At 56.4% G+C, this 16,495-nt stretch overlaps 1 protein-coding gene across 3 annotated transcripts in view; it reads right to left on the reverse strand.

Annotated features, from left to right (window-relative positions):
• SCUBE3 (signal peptide, CUB domain and EGF like domain containing 3) overlaps positions 1-16,495 on the reverse strand; it is a 30,456-nt gene that overhangs the window by 8,810 nt on the left and 5,151 nt on the right. For 2 of the 3 annotated variants that reach the window (XM_032133406.1, XM_032133408.1), the window contains exons 2-8: positions 12,717-12,839; positions 11,645-11,770; positions 8,692-8,826; positions 7,615-7,740; positions 6,538-6,654; positions 3,378-3,425; positions 385-501 (exon numbers count right to left, since the gene is read on the reverse strand). In XM_032133406.1, the coding sequence (XP_031989297.1) occupies positions 385-501; positions 3,378-3,425; positions 6,538-6,654; positions 7,615-7,740; positions 8,692-8,826; positions 11,645-11,770; positions 12,717-12,839 (792 nt within the window). The remainder of the gene's footprint in view (positions 1-384; positions 502-3,377; positions 3,426-6,537; positions 6,655-7,614; positions 7,741-8,691; positions 8,827-11,644; positions 11,771-12,716; positions 12,840-16,495) is intronic. The other variant, XM_032133407.1, reaches the window with a different exon arrangement.

Genomic DNA, 16,495 nt, shown 5'->3' on the forward strand with positions numbered 1-16,495 from the left:
GCATCTCACAATCCCAGAGCAGGTGTGGATTCCCTGCACAACCAGCCCTTCCAGCTGAGGCAGTGGGATGCAGTGAGATGGGACAGGACCCTCTAGCCCCACAAGGGCCATGCCATTGCCTCCAGATTGATCTGACCCCCTTTTCCTCCTCCGCACAGGCTTCCCAGGGGAGTGGAGCCAAGCGTGGTGCCTGCAGCAAGGCATCCCAGTCCCCGTGCTTCCTGTCCCCACCCCATGGATGCAAACACCAAGTCAGTGAGCACTGTGGGCAATGGCGAGCTCAGCTAAATCTGACCCTTTCCTACAGGCACTGAGGACACAACGGGGGTCTGAGGCACCCAGGAGCGAGCAGTGAGCACCCCAGCCCCACTCACACCCACCTACCTTTGCACGTCTTCCTGTCGGGCTGGAGCATGAAGCCCATGGGGCAGCTGCAGTGGACGCCGGTGGCTGCGTCGTGGCACTTGCTGTCACAGCCCCCGTTGTTCACAGCACACGTCTCTGCATGGGAAGGGGAGAGAAAGGCTGGGGTGAGGGACCGGTGTTCAAAAGGCTGGGGGAGTCACCCCACCCAGACGTCCTCCCTGCCACAGCCTGGGAGTGGCAGCGGGTACAAACCTCCCTGCAGAGCCCATGGAAACCGCCCTTGGCTTCTCACACAACAGCAACGAGGCCACAGAGCCGTGAAATAATGAACACATGGGGGCTGGTGTCCCCCACAAACAGGGCCTCATGGAGGCCACCTTTGGCAGCTCCAAAGAGGAGGAATTAAATTTCGCAGGGACAAAGTCGTAGCACTTGTGCAAAGGCAGCCAGAGACAGGTCCCACCAGGAGCGCCCAGGCTGCAGCTCCCAGGGGTGTGGGTGCACAGCTCCAGTCCCCCGGTGAGGTGGCAGGGGGGTTCTGTCCCCTTCACTGCCACCAAGCTCCCAAGCCACATAGCCTGACCCTGTGCCGTTAGTCTCTGACCGTCACCCACTGCTCAGGCACAGTGGCTGGTCCAGCATCTCAGACTAATTTGGGAGACACATCATGTAATTAAAACACACACTCAGAGGCAAGCAGCATCAGTGGAAAAAAAAATCCAATTGAAAAAAAAAAGCTAATTATTTCAGCATTATCAAAGTCAGCTGTTGCTGGTAGGACTAGAAGGGACACTAATTTAAATGAAGCATTTTCAGCTTGACAGCTTCCCTGTGAGATCAATCCTCAATTTCAACCCTAACCACCAGAACAATGGTTTGAAGTGCATTAAGTTGTTCACAAAGGATAATAAAATATTCCTTTCAGAAGGCTGGTTGCTCGGATAAATGAGGCATTTGGGCTTCAAGGAACCCAAGATGAAAATGCCTGGAAGAGATTCCTTGGAAAGAGCAAATCCCAGGTTCTCCTGCTCTTTGCAAGCACCACATGGGGTAGGAATGACTGAACCATCCAACCATTTGCTGCAGGGCTTGGGAGCTGGGATCGCTCTGTGCTCGTCTTGCCACTGCTATTTTTATGATGTCCCATAATAAGAGAACAAAAGGGACCATTTTATGAAATTAATCGCCAGCACAATTACAAAACCTAATGGCAGGGGAAGGATTTCTGCAGATATTATTCCTCCAGCCAGGTCCTTGTGCTTCACGCGGCCCAGCCGTGCCAGGGCCATCCCCTCCCTGCAGCGCGGGGCGGGTGACACCGCGCCCAAGGGAAGGGAAACTTTCTGAAAGCCCAGTGAATCATTTGTTTAATGCCAGCCTTTGTTCCAGCAGCTGATGCAGAAGCAGCCTGGGGACCACAGGGTCACCGCTGAGATGAGACGATTGGCTTGGTTCAGGTGCTGCCAGCGGGATCAGGCTGGAGAAGCAGCTGCAGCAGGGAGGATGGGGCTCTCCAGAGAATGTGGTGCCCTGGGCATATTGTCACCATGCTCACAGCCTCCTCCAGCAGCGCGGTACCCCTCCTGGCCCCTTTACACCTTTGGGAATTTCAGCTGACATTAAAGCCAGTCCCACCCACCATCCCAGGGCAGCTGCCCAGGGTGGCCACTGGGTATGAGCTCAGCTAGCACAGCCAGAGCACCACTGCAAACCCCTCTGCGAAGGGGGGGACCCTGTCCTGGGCTTGCAGAAAGCTTGGAGAGGGCTGCTGGGGTACCTGTGAGGCCGTGGATGTTGGTGGTGCGGCCGGGCTCCGGAATGGCCCCGGGGAGCAGCAATTGTTCGGCGGAGCTGGCAGCCCAGGGCTGCTCCCAGCCTGGCGTGACTCACCAGCCACACAGGGCTGTGGTGAGGCCTCCATCGCTCGGGCAGGGAGAGGACAAAGCTTCACACACACACACACACACACACTCTCAGACTCTTTTCCACCCTCCTCCATCCCAGCTCTGGTCTCACTGCCTGACTGCTGTGCCATGGCACTCCTCGCCCTGCTCAGCACCCTCACTGCAGACACTGTGGCCTCACCTCCACCTTCTCAGAAGTGACAATCTCAGCAGGATGTGATCCCACGAGCCAGAGGGGATAATTCCGCGGTAATCGGAGGAATGACAGCTGGGCTGGCTGGAGCGTGGTGATGGCGCAGATCTGGGGTCCCTCCCTTCTCCCACCCCTGTGTGCAAGGCTCTGCAAGAGCTCCCCAAAAGCTGCAGTCGGCGGTCCCTGTGCTAGTGAGCGGCACTCCCAGAGCTTCTGGACGTGGCAGGAGTTTGCCAGCACATCCAGAAACAAGATTCCCCATGACTAACAAGTCGCTGCACCTTCTGCCTTGATTTCCTTGCAGAGCAGAGGCATCACCTTACCTTTGTGAAGGGCTTGGAAACCCCATGGGGATGCAAACAAATCCCTGGGGAGGTTCCCAGCCCTGTAAAGGGCTGTTGCAGCCCTACCATTGCTGCAGCTCTGGGCTGAGAGCCACTGTGCATGGCGAGGCCAAACCCTGGGACACCCTGAAGGTCCCAGAGGGGACCATCCTCGAGCGGGTGGGCTCTAGGAAGGGGTAAATGGGAGTGCACAGCGCAGAGATGGGCACAAGCATCCCCCTCCCCACCACACAGCTGCTGGCAGCCCACTGTGAGCTCCTCCTGGGTGTGGGGGGAAACCACTGCCACAGCCACTGGAAAGCAGATTGTCACCCCCGGCGCCGGGCTGGATCCACCAAAGCAGCGTGAGAGCCCCGTCCCATGCAAGCACAGCGGGGGGAGGGTTCCCTGCTCTGTCCCCCAGCCCAGCCCCAGGCTGGCCTGGTGGGGTTTGGAAGCAGCAGCGGGGCAGGGTTAGTGAGACATGCGGTTAGCGCAGCAGCTCAGCCCCCGAGCCCCGTTATGATCTCGAGAGGAGAGACCATCTACGTTAGACCCCTTCGTAGAGATAGAGAGAACAAAAATATTTACCATTAGAAAACGTCTCAAGGATAACGTGTTGCTGGAAGTGTCTCTCCCCTGTTTAACATTATAAAAAAGTGATTTAGAAACAGTGTCCAGCAGGGAACTTGGTTGGTGTCACACATCAATGGCTTCAACTCTGCTGCCTTTCCAGCCTGGTGGAAACTGTCCCTTTGGGCTTTTTCTCTCCCACCTCCCAAGCATTCCATGTCCCTCAGCCTCTCCAAACCCCCTCCAGCTGTGCTGGGCTGGTTGGAGCCCCATGCGAGCGGGAGAAGCGCGTTATGAGGAGCGTTAGTGCAGCCTGTTAGTCTGGGGAACCAGGTCCTCGCCCTCGTTGGGAACTAAACCAGCACGTGCCAGAGCAGGGGGTGATCCCTGAACGGAGCCATGTGGACACTGTGCAGCCATGGGCTTTGGGAAGGCAACCACATCCCACCTGTGGCACTTGCACCCCTCGGATTTAGCAGCCAAGCCAGCAGTGAGCCCAAACCCTGGGTGTGCTTGGGCTGCTCAGCCTCACCCGTGGGTCAGTGCACCCTGGCTGTGGGTCCAGAGCTCCCGGCACCGCTCCCAGCACCGCCAGCTCCACAAAGCTGGGGAGCATCAGTGGTGCCGCAGCCAACCGCCTGGGCGTGAGTCAGGAAATCAGCCATAAAATTTGAGCTGGGTTTAGTTTCCTTCTCCATCTAATCATATTTCTTCCCCGTCCACCCCCTCCCACTCCACCAGTGCTTGCCACAAGTGGGGGGGCCGGCGACAGCCCTGCTGCACCCCAAATATAGGTGGGAGGGAACTGCAATGATGCCCTGGAGGGTAAATATTCCTGGAAAGCCAAAATCTGCATCAACTGTGACAGCCGTTTTTGCATCTCCCCACGGGCACTGCACCCTTGGCTGCTGGAGGGCTGTTTTATGTGCTTTTTTTAATTCTTTTTTTTTTTTTTTTAAAGGCTGCTTTTGGAGCATAAATATAAATATATAAGGTCATCGGCCTCCCCTCCTGGCTCCCCCTCCCCCTCGCGCCTGCAGACATGTTGGGAGCCATTAGCGATGGCCCCTGTGCTCAGAGGCATGTTCCTCATTATCTGCATTTTTAAAAGCAGCAATAAAAAGCGGAAAAATGAAAAACACCGGCCGTGGCCTAATGAAACTGTCACTCAGAGGGGCTGATCGTGCTTCCTGCCGCGTGGTGTGATCTGAAGGGAACCTGGACCAGGGGCCTGTCCCGGCAGCCCATCAAACACACCGCGTACAATTTCAAAGCCCATGGCCCGGGGAACGACTTTGCGTTTCCCCTCACTGGAAACTTTATTCCCCTTGAAATGATGAAATATTTTGGAGGAAATGGGGAAGGGGCGGTGAAGGGGGCAGTGTGGATGGGGGAGGGCTGTTTGCTGTGCCCGAGCCATAAAACAAGAAAGGGTGGTTATAAATATCCGAGCAGGTACCTCGGCTGTAAATCTGCCGGCCGGGCATCCCTGCGGGGCGGCTGCTGGCTCCCAGCGGCTGGAGCACAATCCCGTGGTGTTCCCACGGTGGGGCTGGGGATCGGGAATCCCCCAGGGAATGCAGGAGCTGGGCAGGCCCCTTCCTGTGAGAAGGGATTGCAGAGCCCAAAGGGATGAGACAGGCGTGGTGGTGGGCTTTGGGCTGGTGCTGCTCCTAAAATCCTCTAGTGCAGTGTTTGATTTCCCCTGGAAAGGTGGACAAGGGGAGAGCTCAAAGGGATGTGCTGGCTCTGGTGGGAGATGCCTTCCCAGCAGTACAATGGAGGGCTTGGAGACAAAGAGGGAAACTTTGGCCAAGGACAAAAGGATGAGTGATTTCGGAAACCCCCAAATCCCACCCTCACACCTGTGGTACCCAGGGTCTGAGTGCAGAGACACCCCCACCCCCAGCAAACTGATGCTCTGAAGCATCCCCCAAGTCATGAGATGCTTTGGAGAGCTGCTCTCACCCCCAACACCCAACAGATCAGGAGCATCCTTGGTCCCAAAGCTGCCCAAGTCAGACGCCACATGCAGGGCCCTTCATCCAGGAGGAACCTGCCAGCTGACACACCCGGGGTCCTGAGGTCCCCGTTGGAGGAGGTCTCCCCACCCAGGCACAGCAACAACCCCCTGGGAGGGTCCTCAGAGGTGGGACATGACGCAATGGCTGTGGGAGCAAACACGAGGACGGCGGGGACCAGGGGCTGTGAGCGCCTGCCAGCAGCCAGGAGGGATTGGGATCCATCCTGGGAGCGGGCTGGGGGACAGTGGTGACATTAAGGCAGCAGTGAGCTGACAGGCAGGAGGGCTTTGCTGGGGGCTCAGCCCAAAACATCCCTCAAGCTGGCAGGGAACAGCCAGGGGCTCAGAGGGGATCCTCTGCCCTGAGGACGGAGCCGTCTGTGGAAAGCACGGAGGGTTTTCTGTTCAGGCACAGCAGGGACATGGGGAGCCAAAACCTCCCTTGCTTTCAGTTCCTTTTTCTTTTTCATTTTGCAATAAGAACTCAAATGTCTCAAGCAATTGTGGACTTAATCACTCCCCAAATATAACATTTTTTAAATCAAAGCAGCTGTTAAACAGCACAAGCATATGAAACCAGTAAAACTTCTATCTCTGCTTGATGTTTTACAATTTGAAAACACACACAGGAAAAGGACAATTCTGGGGGTGGTTGAGTTGTCAGGTTGCTGGGGTTTTGGTTTTGTTCTTTTTTTTGCAAGACAATTGTTCCTGAGCCAAGGCCCCACAATACCAAGTCGGAACAGATTGCTGTGGGCAAACCTGCCCCCTCCATGTCCCTCCTCAAAAGCTGCCACTGAGAGCGACAGTAACAATTCCTAGGGTGGGGACATCCTCACCACTCTCTCTTCAGCAGCACAGAGGCAGGCAGGGATCCCTGCCTGCACCCCAGCACAGCAACCTGTCCCCAGGTATCCCCTCAAGCACCACCAAGACCACTTCTGCTCCCTGTGGCTGAGCAGAGACACATCCCTGCACCCCGCGGGTACCGCAGCATCCCTCACACACACGCTGAGCTTCCCGCTCTCAGCAAAAGGAAATCGCCGCATCCCCAAGGCTTGGGAAAAACCCTTCACAGGCCAAGGACAAATCACCCAGGGAGGAAGACGAGCCATCCCACACCCCAACCCACGTGCAGGTGATGGCCTGACCTACCTATGCACGTCACCCCGTCCGAGTGCAGCAGGAATTTGACGTGGCAGCCGCACTTGGGCCCCTGGTCGGTGTCATCGCAGGTGTGCTGGCAGCCCCCGTTCCCGTAGTTGCAGGTCACTGTGGGAGCAAAGCACCGGTGTCACCATGGCCCCAGCTCCTCCTGCCTGGCATCCACATGCAGTACATAAAGCTGGCTTGGAAACACCTCGTCTGTACCTGCAGACTTCCCTCCCTCCTTCCCTTCCTTCCTTCCTCCTCCCTCCCTCCTTCCCTCACAGATAATTCCTAAAGCCCTTCACTTTCCCTGTGGGATCTTGGCAGATGCAAACTGCCATGTGGTTTCTCATGTCTTCCCTCTGCATGTCTGCTAAATGCCACCAGTGGAGTCCGAGCAAAGGGGATGGTTGACCCTGACCCTTAATCCAGTGCTATAGGGAAAGGGTGAAACTTTCCTGAGCTCTGGAATGACACAGGAGCTTTTGGGAAGCCTTGCCAGCCCTCCCCGGGGGGCAAGGTGTGCTCTTGATTTAGCTTAGAGGGAAAGTAGGCTCATAGGATTAAACCTCCATTTCATCAGCGATTTTACATGTTTGCTGCACACAGCAAATGAGAAACAAAATAAAAATAATTGCATAAACACACACATATCTATTTAATAACCCTGGCACTGCCAGTGGGATGCTGGCAGGAGATCAGACAGGCTGAGAGCACCACAACCCCCAGGGAGAGGATTCCTGCGCTGCTCACATGCCGATTGCACTCTCCCTGTTCGCCTCCCCTTTGGAAAGTGAAACACTGGGACAAGAACAGGGGATGCTGAGCCTCTGGGACCCCCTTGAACTGCCATTTCAGCCTGGTCATGTAAGGACACCACATCTCATGGCAAAGGGGGCTGCCAGAAGCATTGCCTGTAAAGACAACAGAGGCAGAGCTGAGCATGCTGAGCTTCAGGCTCAATGAACTAACTGCTATCACGGGGTCACGGCTTTGCTGCAGGGGCAGGAGGTGTCTGTGCCATGGGGACAGGGTTAGGGGGTCCCTGGGGGGCCGTATCCCCAGCCCTGGAGTGCTCCTTACGTTTGCAGTCACGCTGGTTCTTGGTGAGCTCGAAGCCGGGACGGCACTCGCAGGCAATGCCCCCTTTGGGAGTCTCCCGGCAGATGTGGGCACAGCCGTGGTTCTTGTTCATGCAGTTCATGCCTTCTAAACGAGAAAAGGAAGCAAAGAAATGCTCCAAAAGCTGCTGGCACTAGTCAGCAGTGGCAGAAGGACGTCTGAGGTGGGATGAGATGGGGAAATGATGGCAAGGAGGGGAAACCTTGTCAGTGAAGACCTTGTGGGGACAGGATAACCCTGGCCAGCTCCTGGCACAGAGATGCTTGGAAAAGTGGACAAAACCACCTGTGAGCCTTCAGCCTTTGATCCCTCCCATCTTGGGTGAGACCCTGCTCCCACATCTCGAGGTGGCTTTAAACCCCATTGAGCTCAACACCCAGCACCTGCATCCCTGTTCCCAGCAGGGACCACCCACTGTGGCACCGGGAGGAAGGAGCAGCCAGCTCATCCCTCTTGGACATGCAAGGATGGGGACACAGGAGATGCCGCTGCAGCTGCTCAGCCATCCTTGGCAGGGCAAGATTCCTGGGGAGCTGGAGTGACCAACACAGCTGGGAAGGAGACGGAGGAAAGCAAAAACACTCAGCTGGCTTTGCCAAGCAGCAGAGATAAAAATCAGCAGAGACGCAAAAATCTCTCATTTCCTCCTATTTTGGCTAAGAGCTTGCTCCAGACGGCAACAATTTAGAGCTGATACCGAGACGAAGGGCTCAGTGCTGTGCAAGACCTGGCAGGGGAAGATGTGTCTCTTAAGGTGGTGTGAGGAACTCCAGGTCCTTCCATTTATCAATAAGTTGCTCTGGGCATAGGATTAATATCCCTTGTTCAGTATTGCTGTGCAGGGACCTGCAAGGATTTTGCTGCAGGACATTATCACCTCTCCCAACGTGTTTGTCATAGATTCAAACCTGCCACACCACAAACCCAGCAGCAGCACCTAAACATGGGCAGGAGTGGCCAGAGGTGACAGAGGACAGACCTGCCTGATAAATGCAGGGATGAAGGGTGCCCCGGGGTGTGGAACTGCTGAGCACTGACCTTCAGGGCGCTGGATGCAGGTGTGCTGGTTGTCACTGAGGAAGAAGCCCTCCCGGCAGAAGCACTCGTAGCTGCCCATCATGTTGACACAGGTCTGCTGGCACCCACCGTTGCCCTCCGAGCACTCGTCCAGGTCTGCAGAGGGAAGGTGGCAGGGGGTGAGCACAGCTGCTTGGCACACCAAGGCCATGGGGACCGGGTGGGACAGATCTGCTGGGTAGCAACCTACTGCTGCCTTACATCTGTGATCCCGCAGCTGGAGGAAAGGGGAATGCTTGATAGTGCAGGGGATGAAGGCAAAGCACAGCAGGAGTGGGTGCAGGGATCATACAGCTTCCCTGACTCATGGCCTCATTTTACAGAAGGGAACACCAGACCACAGAGAAAGGGGCTTTCCTTGTCTCAGAAACCCCAAAGCACCCAGGATGCTCATCCAGGATGCTGGCTGCAGCCGGCCCCTGCTCCCAGCCCCTCGGAGCTTGTTGCCAGCTGGGGATGCCTGCACTTCATTAGGAGGAGCTGGGAAACCTTAACCCAGAGCAGGGATAATTACTTGTAAGGAGACTCGCATCCCCTGCCCTGCCGCTCGGCTGCCCTCACACCTGTTTTGGTTTAACAAGCCAAGGCTGGAAGGGGCTGAGCTGTGGCCCCGTGGCAGCAGCAATGCCCTCGCCCCAGGCTGCTCCTGCTCCAGCCCTGCAAATCCTGCATTTAATGAAGAGTAACTGCCCATTGCTCTCTCTAGAGGCTTTTTGGGGACAATGGTCCGAGCTGAACTCACCAGCACCCTGAGGTGCCAGAGCAACCAGGACGCCGGGCTTGGGCAGAGACAAATCTGTGCCGCGGCCGCCCCTTGCCCCCTCTGCCCGTGGTGCCGGGTGATGGTGTCGGGCCGGGAAGCGAGGGGCCCCATGCCAAAGAAAACGTCCTGTGAACTCGAGCGTTGCAGAGCCGCGGCTGAGGGGAAAACTGAGCCCCGCCAGCATTGCCCACCGGAAACGCCGGAATAGCGGCTCGGTGATGGCACGCGCCAGGGGCTCCCAGGCCCCCCAGCACCGGCCCCCTCCCCAAACAGCGCAACACGCACCAAAACCCCTTGTTTTTGGACAAAATGGATGGACAGATGGATGCCCGAGCAGTGTGGGTGCCTTGCACTGTGCTCCAGCCCCTGGCAAGCCCTGAGGGGACGCTCAGAAATATCAAAGCAGGGCTGCAGCTCCAGCTGGAAATGGCCAGGCATCGGAGCCAAGGAGCACCCCACAAACTTGTTATCTTGGAAAGGAGGTATTGAAAACACCCTCTCACCCACAGGGCAGTGAGGGCTGATACCTGGGCTGCAGCCAGGCACAAAGGGACGTCCTCTGTGATGGCGGGAAGCTTATGGCTTCCTCCAATGCTCATCACAGCCAAGCTATGTCCTGCAGATGCCAATAACTCTCCTCAAATCCTCCCGCTTAGAACAAGGGCTTAATGTCTTGCAACTTCTCCTTCCAGCTCTGCTCAAAAATGAGGAGGCAGCCATTCAAACCCGATGGCTGAAACGAGACTCCGCCGCTCTAATACCTGTTTTATTAAACACAACAGAGATGGGCAGAAACCAGCAGAGCCCGTGTCAGGATGGGGGCTTGAATTCCTGTCCTGGTTCAAAAGGTCGCCCAGGGTGGGCAGTGGAGGGGCCTGTGGACTCTGGTGGGCACGTACCCTGATCCCCCTCCAGCACGGCTCCTGCCCATGGCACTGGCAGAGCCTGGGCACAACACGCTGCTTTGCTCTACTTCTCTTTCTTTTGACTAAAAGGGAACGCAGGCAGGTTGGGCCAAGCGCGTCAGGATCAGGGATGAGGTGCTGGGATGAGCTAAGGAAGGGCTCAAGGTGGGAGCCAGCATGCTCCCCCCACATCCCTGCTTGCCCGGCTGCTCCCCAGCCATCTCCATCCCCTCCCACCCAACTCTGTAAACACATGACGTCCAGCTTTCCTTTCTTCTCCTCGGGCTCATCCTCCCCCGGGAGAGGAAGGCAGAGCCGCCCGCCCGCGCCTCCTCCCAGCTGTGTAAATCTCCCCCCTCCCCGAGGAGACTGCAAAGATCCCGGTGATGGTGGTTAATGCAAAGCGTATGTGTCCATAATCCCTTCCCCCTCCTCCTCCTCCCAGTGATGAGCTCATTAATGACCCCTCTGCAGACACTAATTAGAAAATAGCATGAGCTCCAGGCGGAGGGGAGGCGGGCGGCTCCGTGCCCCGGAGCTCCACCGCAGATGCCGCGGGAGGAAGCGGGTGACGGGCGCGGGCAGCTCGATGGGCCCCGGGGCTCTGACGGGAGCTTTGGCTCCGCCGCGGCCGGATGGAGTTTGGGGCGGTGGGAAGTGGCAGGGAGGATGCACGGCCGCTCCGTAGGCAGATGCCGGGTTTTTCTTGGCCCGGGGATTATTTATCCAGTCCCTTCGCTGGTTCCCATCCCCACCATATTTGCTATTAACTCATCTATTTTGGCAGGTGCAGGGCTGACCTAAGGCACGAGCGGAGAGAGTGGCAGGGCCCGGGTGAGCTGGTCCTGCCCTGGGCAGCCATGCAGAGCTGCCGGCCCGGCTGCTTGTCGCAGCAGGATGCGGCTGGGGGGAGCCTGTGCCTCACCCCCAGCAAGCCCAAACCCAACTCTCCCAGTTCTGCATTACCCCAACCCTCCCAGTCTATGGATAAACCCACAGAGCGAGTTTTTCTCCCAGCATGGAGCATCCTTCCTTGGCATCACCCCCGTGTAATGGGGAGCAATCCTGTCCCCGGAGAGCCATTGAAGCACAGGACATGCCTGCAGCCAGCTTAATGCCCTGGGAGTGCCACCACGGTTCTGTGGCTCTGCAGCAGGTCTTGGGAAGTGCCCAGCAAAGAAAGCCAGCAGGTTGGTCCCAAGGTGCTGGAGCAACTGAGGAACTGCAATGCACCGACATCCCTCACCTAAGCAGTTGTGGCCATCGTGCGCCAGGCGGAAGCCGTCGTAGCAGGTGCAGCGGTAGTTGCCGGGGATGTTCACGCACTCGTGCACGCAGCCCGCGTTGTCTTCCCGCTCGCACTCGTCAACGTCTGGGGAGAAGAAGGGCAGGAGAGCTGCAGGGCTGCCCCCACTGCTGCCTCCCATGGGTGCTGCTCCCTGCATCCAACATCTTTGCCACCCAGCTGGTAGCGTGCCCTGGGGTCTTCTGCTCTCTCTGCATATTCCAGCAGGTCCTCAGCTCCATTATCACCTGCAGCACCCCTCCAGACCCTACAAAAACATCCCCATTCTTCCCAGTCTAGATGCTGGACCCCCAGCCAACCCAGGGTCTTACAGCCTTAGCTTGGTGCAGAGTGCTGGGAACCTCTTGGGATTTGCTGGGGTGCTGGCAGAGCAGCCCATCTCCATGGCAAAGCCCTGCAGTGCCTGGAGCGCTTTAATCCCTCTGCTGTTTGTACTCAGCCCATCCTGACCCTGAACCTGCTCCAAGCAGAGCTGGGAATTTTTCCCCTGCCCCAGTCCCGCTTTCCTGCTGCTGCTGCCCCAAGGAACCCATTTTCTTTCCATTCCCCACTCAGTTGTATCTATATATAGATATATGCCTATACCTATGTCAATATCTCCATTTACACCTATATCTACATCTATATTGGTATCTACACCATCTATATCTCTGTTTCTATATCTTATTTTTCAGTTTCTTATGTTTTAGCTGCTAATGCAGTTCTGCAGCCTTGGGGTCAGAAATCCTGCAGGAAAATAAGCCCAGCTTTGTTCAAAACAAGACCCAAGTGACCCTTCATGGGCAGCCCCAACCATGCCAGGACAATGGCACCGGCAAGACTCTCTGTCCCCATGCACTGTCAACAGGCCAGGAGTTTGGGGCATAAAAGGGGAATAAAAGGTTTACAATGGGCTGGGGCAAACAAGTGGTCTTTTTGCAAGGGCCAACGCTGACGAGCCACCGCTGGCCTCTGACCAGCCAGGCTGTCACTCGCCAGCAAGGCTCCGGCTCTGACAGCGGCGTGTCCCTACCTTTGCAGTGCTTCCCATCCCCGGTGTAGCCGGACTTGCAGATGCACTTGTAGGACTTGGGGGTGTTCTGGCAGATGGCGTCGATGTGGCAGTTGTCGGTGCCCTCCACGCACTCATCAACATCTGCAAGAGGACAGGTCAGGGGAGCAATGGGGAGAGCCTGGGACCTCTACCCCCTGTCCCCATGGGAGCCACCGCCCAAGGTGATGGATCCCAGCAGCCTCCAGCTCCTCAACCAGCCCTGATGCAGTGGATGATGGGCTCTGGACATGGTGAATCGCTGGGTCCACTCCCAAACAGCACAACCTGTGTCCCCTCTTGGACACATCACCCTGAGACTCCCTGGCCCTTTCATGTGTCTGATGATAGGAAATGCTGCTCCAGCACTCCTAGTCCAGGCTGGAGCCAGCCCAGGCAGAGGTGAAAGTCTCTGTCTCCAATTAGCTGTTTCCTGAGCCAACCAGGCACCCAAATAATCATCATTGCTTTCTATTATTAGGCACCAAGGAATGTGCACAATTTAGCAGGGACCACACTAAATAAACCTGGGAGCCAGGAGTGAGAAGCAGAAGAGAGAACAGGGAAAAACATCAAGGCTTCCTTGGGGGCATAATTTGGATCATCCCCATCCCCTGTTGCCCCTCAACCCCCTTCTCTGGGATGCAGTGCCGTGGTACTCAGGATATCACATCCAGAGCTCCATGTGCTGGCGATGGCCTCAAGCAGCAATGCCCAAGGGCTTGCTGTGACAGGAGGTCATGGAGTGGAGGTTTTAACGGTATTTGGGAAATGGAGAAGCCTCAAGCACATGGAGTGGAGGTTTGTGAGCAAAAGGCTGTTCAGCTGACTCTCACTGCCTTCCTTCCCTGCTCTGGCAGTCAGGGAGATGTGGTGCCCTGAAGCGGGCACATCCCCTCCCTGGCTGCCAGTGCCTGGAGATCAGTCGGGGGCTGAGCATCACCCGCAGCCCCTCAGGTATGGGCAGGGCTCCCAGAGCAGCCCAGGCTCCAGCTCCACCGGCACGTGGGGAGCACCAGCGCTGCTCCTGCAGGGATTTGCTTCCACCTCCTCTCACAGGGATAGGAAGCTTGTCACTGGGGAAAGGGGACCTGAGAGTCCCTCCAGCTTTCCTGTATCCCCTCAGGAGGCATGTGAGGCTTCAAAGCTTTCAGCTGCCTTTAAAAAACTGCTTTTCAGCAGCCCCAAGAACAGAAGTGCTCCAGGAGGTCTCCAGAGACCCAAAACATCCCTGCAAGCAGTGGGCGGGCAGGCAGCCCTGCAGCTCCGCGGGACAGGGGCCACGGCCGCGCGAACGCCAGCCCAAGCCCTGTCCCGGCCACCCCGGCGGCTCTTTGCCGGGAGATGTGAGTCACCCGGCCGGGAGGAGGAGAGCTTTGTCTCTGCACCAGGGAGGCGGCACGTGCCTGCGCATTGTATAAATATTTACAGCCCGCATTCATATTTGTTATTTGACATTAGCCATGGCCCGCGGCCACCACGGCCTCCCTTGGGCCATTAATCACCGGCTGGAGGCTGACCCACCACGGTGGGGACGATGGAGGGATTGCACGGGGAGCAGGGCCCTGCTCCTGGCTGGCACCTACAGCAGCCATGGCACTGGTCACGGTGCCACGATGCTGCGGCCACCCCAGCAGCCAGCGTCATCACCTGCCTGTGCCAGGGGTCCCATGGGGCTCTTGTCCCTTCGGGGAGCTGAGTGTGGCTGTTCAGCATCCCAGTGACTTCGCCTCAGGCTCCTGCATCCCTCACTGGGCTCCCAGAGGGGCGGTGGGAGGTCGTGGCACTGGAGCAGGGAGATGTGGGGGGATGCCACGTGCTGGCCGCAATGTGCGTGGGAACTCAGCAGCAGCAAAGCTGATGCTGACCCAAAGATCTACTGAATCTGCAGATCCTGGTCCTGGCCCTGCATGGTTGGGAACCCCCCTTCAGATGTTCCCCCAAAGTCATAAATCACGTGATGCTTTGAGTCATGGTGCCAAGGTGACAGTTGTCAGGTCTGGCACCCTGGGCACTCACCCTGGCACACAGGTGGGAACCAGCACCCAAACTGTACAGACCATCCATCTAACCCCATCTCCTTCCCCTAAAAACACTCAAAACAAGAAGCATCCACCAGGCATCAATCACATCATTGAAACTTTCCCAGCCTTTTGCCAGGAATCTCACTTTTGGGGGAGTTTTATTTCCTATTTCTTTTTCCTTCTGCACTCTCAAACTCAAGACCACGAACAACATGCATGAGGCACTGAAGGCACCTCTGGCCCCTTCCCACTCACACATGTATAGCATCTTTTTTTTCCATCTTTTTTCTTTTTTCCCATTCTGTAACTTCAAAAGTTCTCTAACTTTGGAAAGATTACACAGCAGCAAAAGTACAAAAGAAAACATTATCAGTTTTCCACTCTGTAATTTTTCCAAAGCTGGAGTCATTCCGAAAGGTTACAGGATTATGAAAAAAAAAAAAGAAAATGAAAAAAAAGTGTGTTTGTGGGAAGAATGAGTAAATACCCTCCTTGGCACCCCAGGAGCTGTCCTGGGATTGGCAAAGATCCCAATTTTAGAATGCTGAAATTTTGGCTCCTTCAGAAATGATGTAGTGAATTAGAGTAAAACCCTCTGAAAAACTCAATTTTTAGCATTTTTGTCAACGCAAGCAACATTTTCCCATGAAAGGGAAGGTTTTCTCTCAGGGCAGCTGGTTTTTCCTGCAGGAGAATTTTCTCCATCCAAAAAGCTGCCTGTGGCCTTACTGCAGGTGCTTTGAGTTGCTGCTACCATGTGAGAGGGGTCATCTTCGAGACAAGTGAAGATATTTTTTTTTAAATAAAAAATCGTTATTGAGGTTCCTGTCCCTATTTGCTGTCAGAAGTTCCTCACTGGGGTGTGCCCTTCTTGTCCCCCTGCTCCAGGGGACCTGCTCCAGACAAGGTCCCAAATCCAGGTGGGCTTTCTGGAAGGTTTGCCAGTCCCCCTGCAGACCCGTACCCCTACAGCCCCTCCATCTCTTCCTTCCACAAATAACCAAAAAGCGCTGTTTTTCACCCACAGCTGCCTGAAATGAGCCCAAACCGGGCAGCGCAGATGGCCACATCATGCCTCAAATCCCTGGCACTGGGGAATTCTGCACCCCAGTGGGGAATTTGGTTTTGATGAAGATGTTGAGTCTCGCTGGGGACCGCAGGTTTCGCCCACGGTGGCCCCGCTCCCTGCCCAGCCCCATGCCCCTGTCCCACTGCGCTGGGGCTGAGCAGGGCTCCTCAGAGGGCAGGAGCATCCCTGGCACGGCCATCGCCGCGGGCTGCGGCGAAGGGCAGGAGGTTGCGGCGCTCGCCCCGCGCCTCGGGCCATGTTTTTTACTCCGTTGTGGGTGGGATTTTCCAGCGCTGGCTGTTGGGCCCCGTTCCGCTCCAGCTGCAGCTTTATTCTCCATTTCAAAGGCAGCGGAGGCAGACGGTTTCAACGCCACTGCCATTTCGAGCGTGCCAAAAGCGGGGGGACCGCCACCTCCCCGGGACCGGCGCGCACCCACCGGGAGCCGAAGGGCTTTGACCGAGGGCCAGCGGGGGAGGCGGTGGCAGAGCCCACGGACACCCGGGTCCCACCTCTGTGCCCTGCGGCGTCACACCCGACAGCGAGTAGGGGGATAAAGCAACAGCTCGTATATTTTTAGAGGCTGGATTGAGGCTCTTTCCTCACTTCCTTATTTTGTTTAAAAAAAATAATAAAAGATGGTTTTATCCATAGGCCGAAAGTCCCAA

Source organism: Corvus moneduloides, chromosome 24 (assembly GCF_009650955.1).
Source record: "Corvus moneduloides isolate bCorMon1 chromosome 24, bCorMon1.pri, whole genome shotgun sequence".
NCBI lineage: Eukaryota > Metazoa > Chordata > Aves > Passeriformes > Corvidae > Corvus > Corvus moneduloides.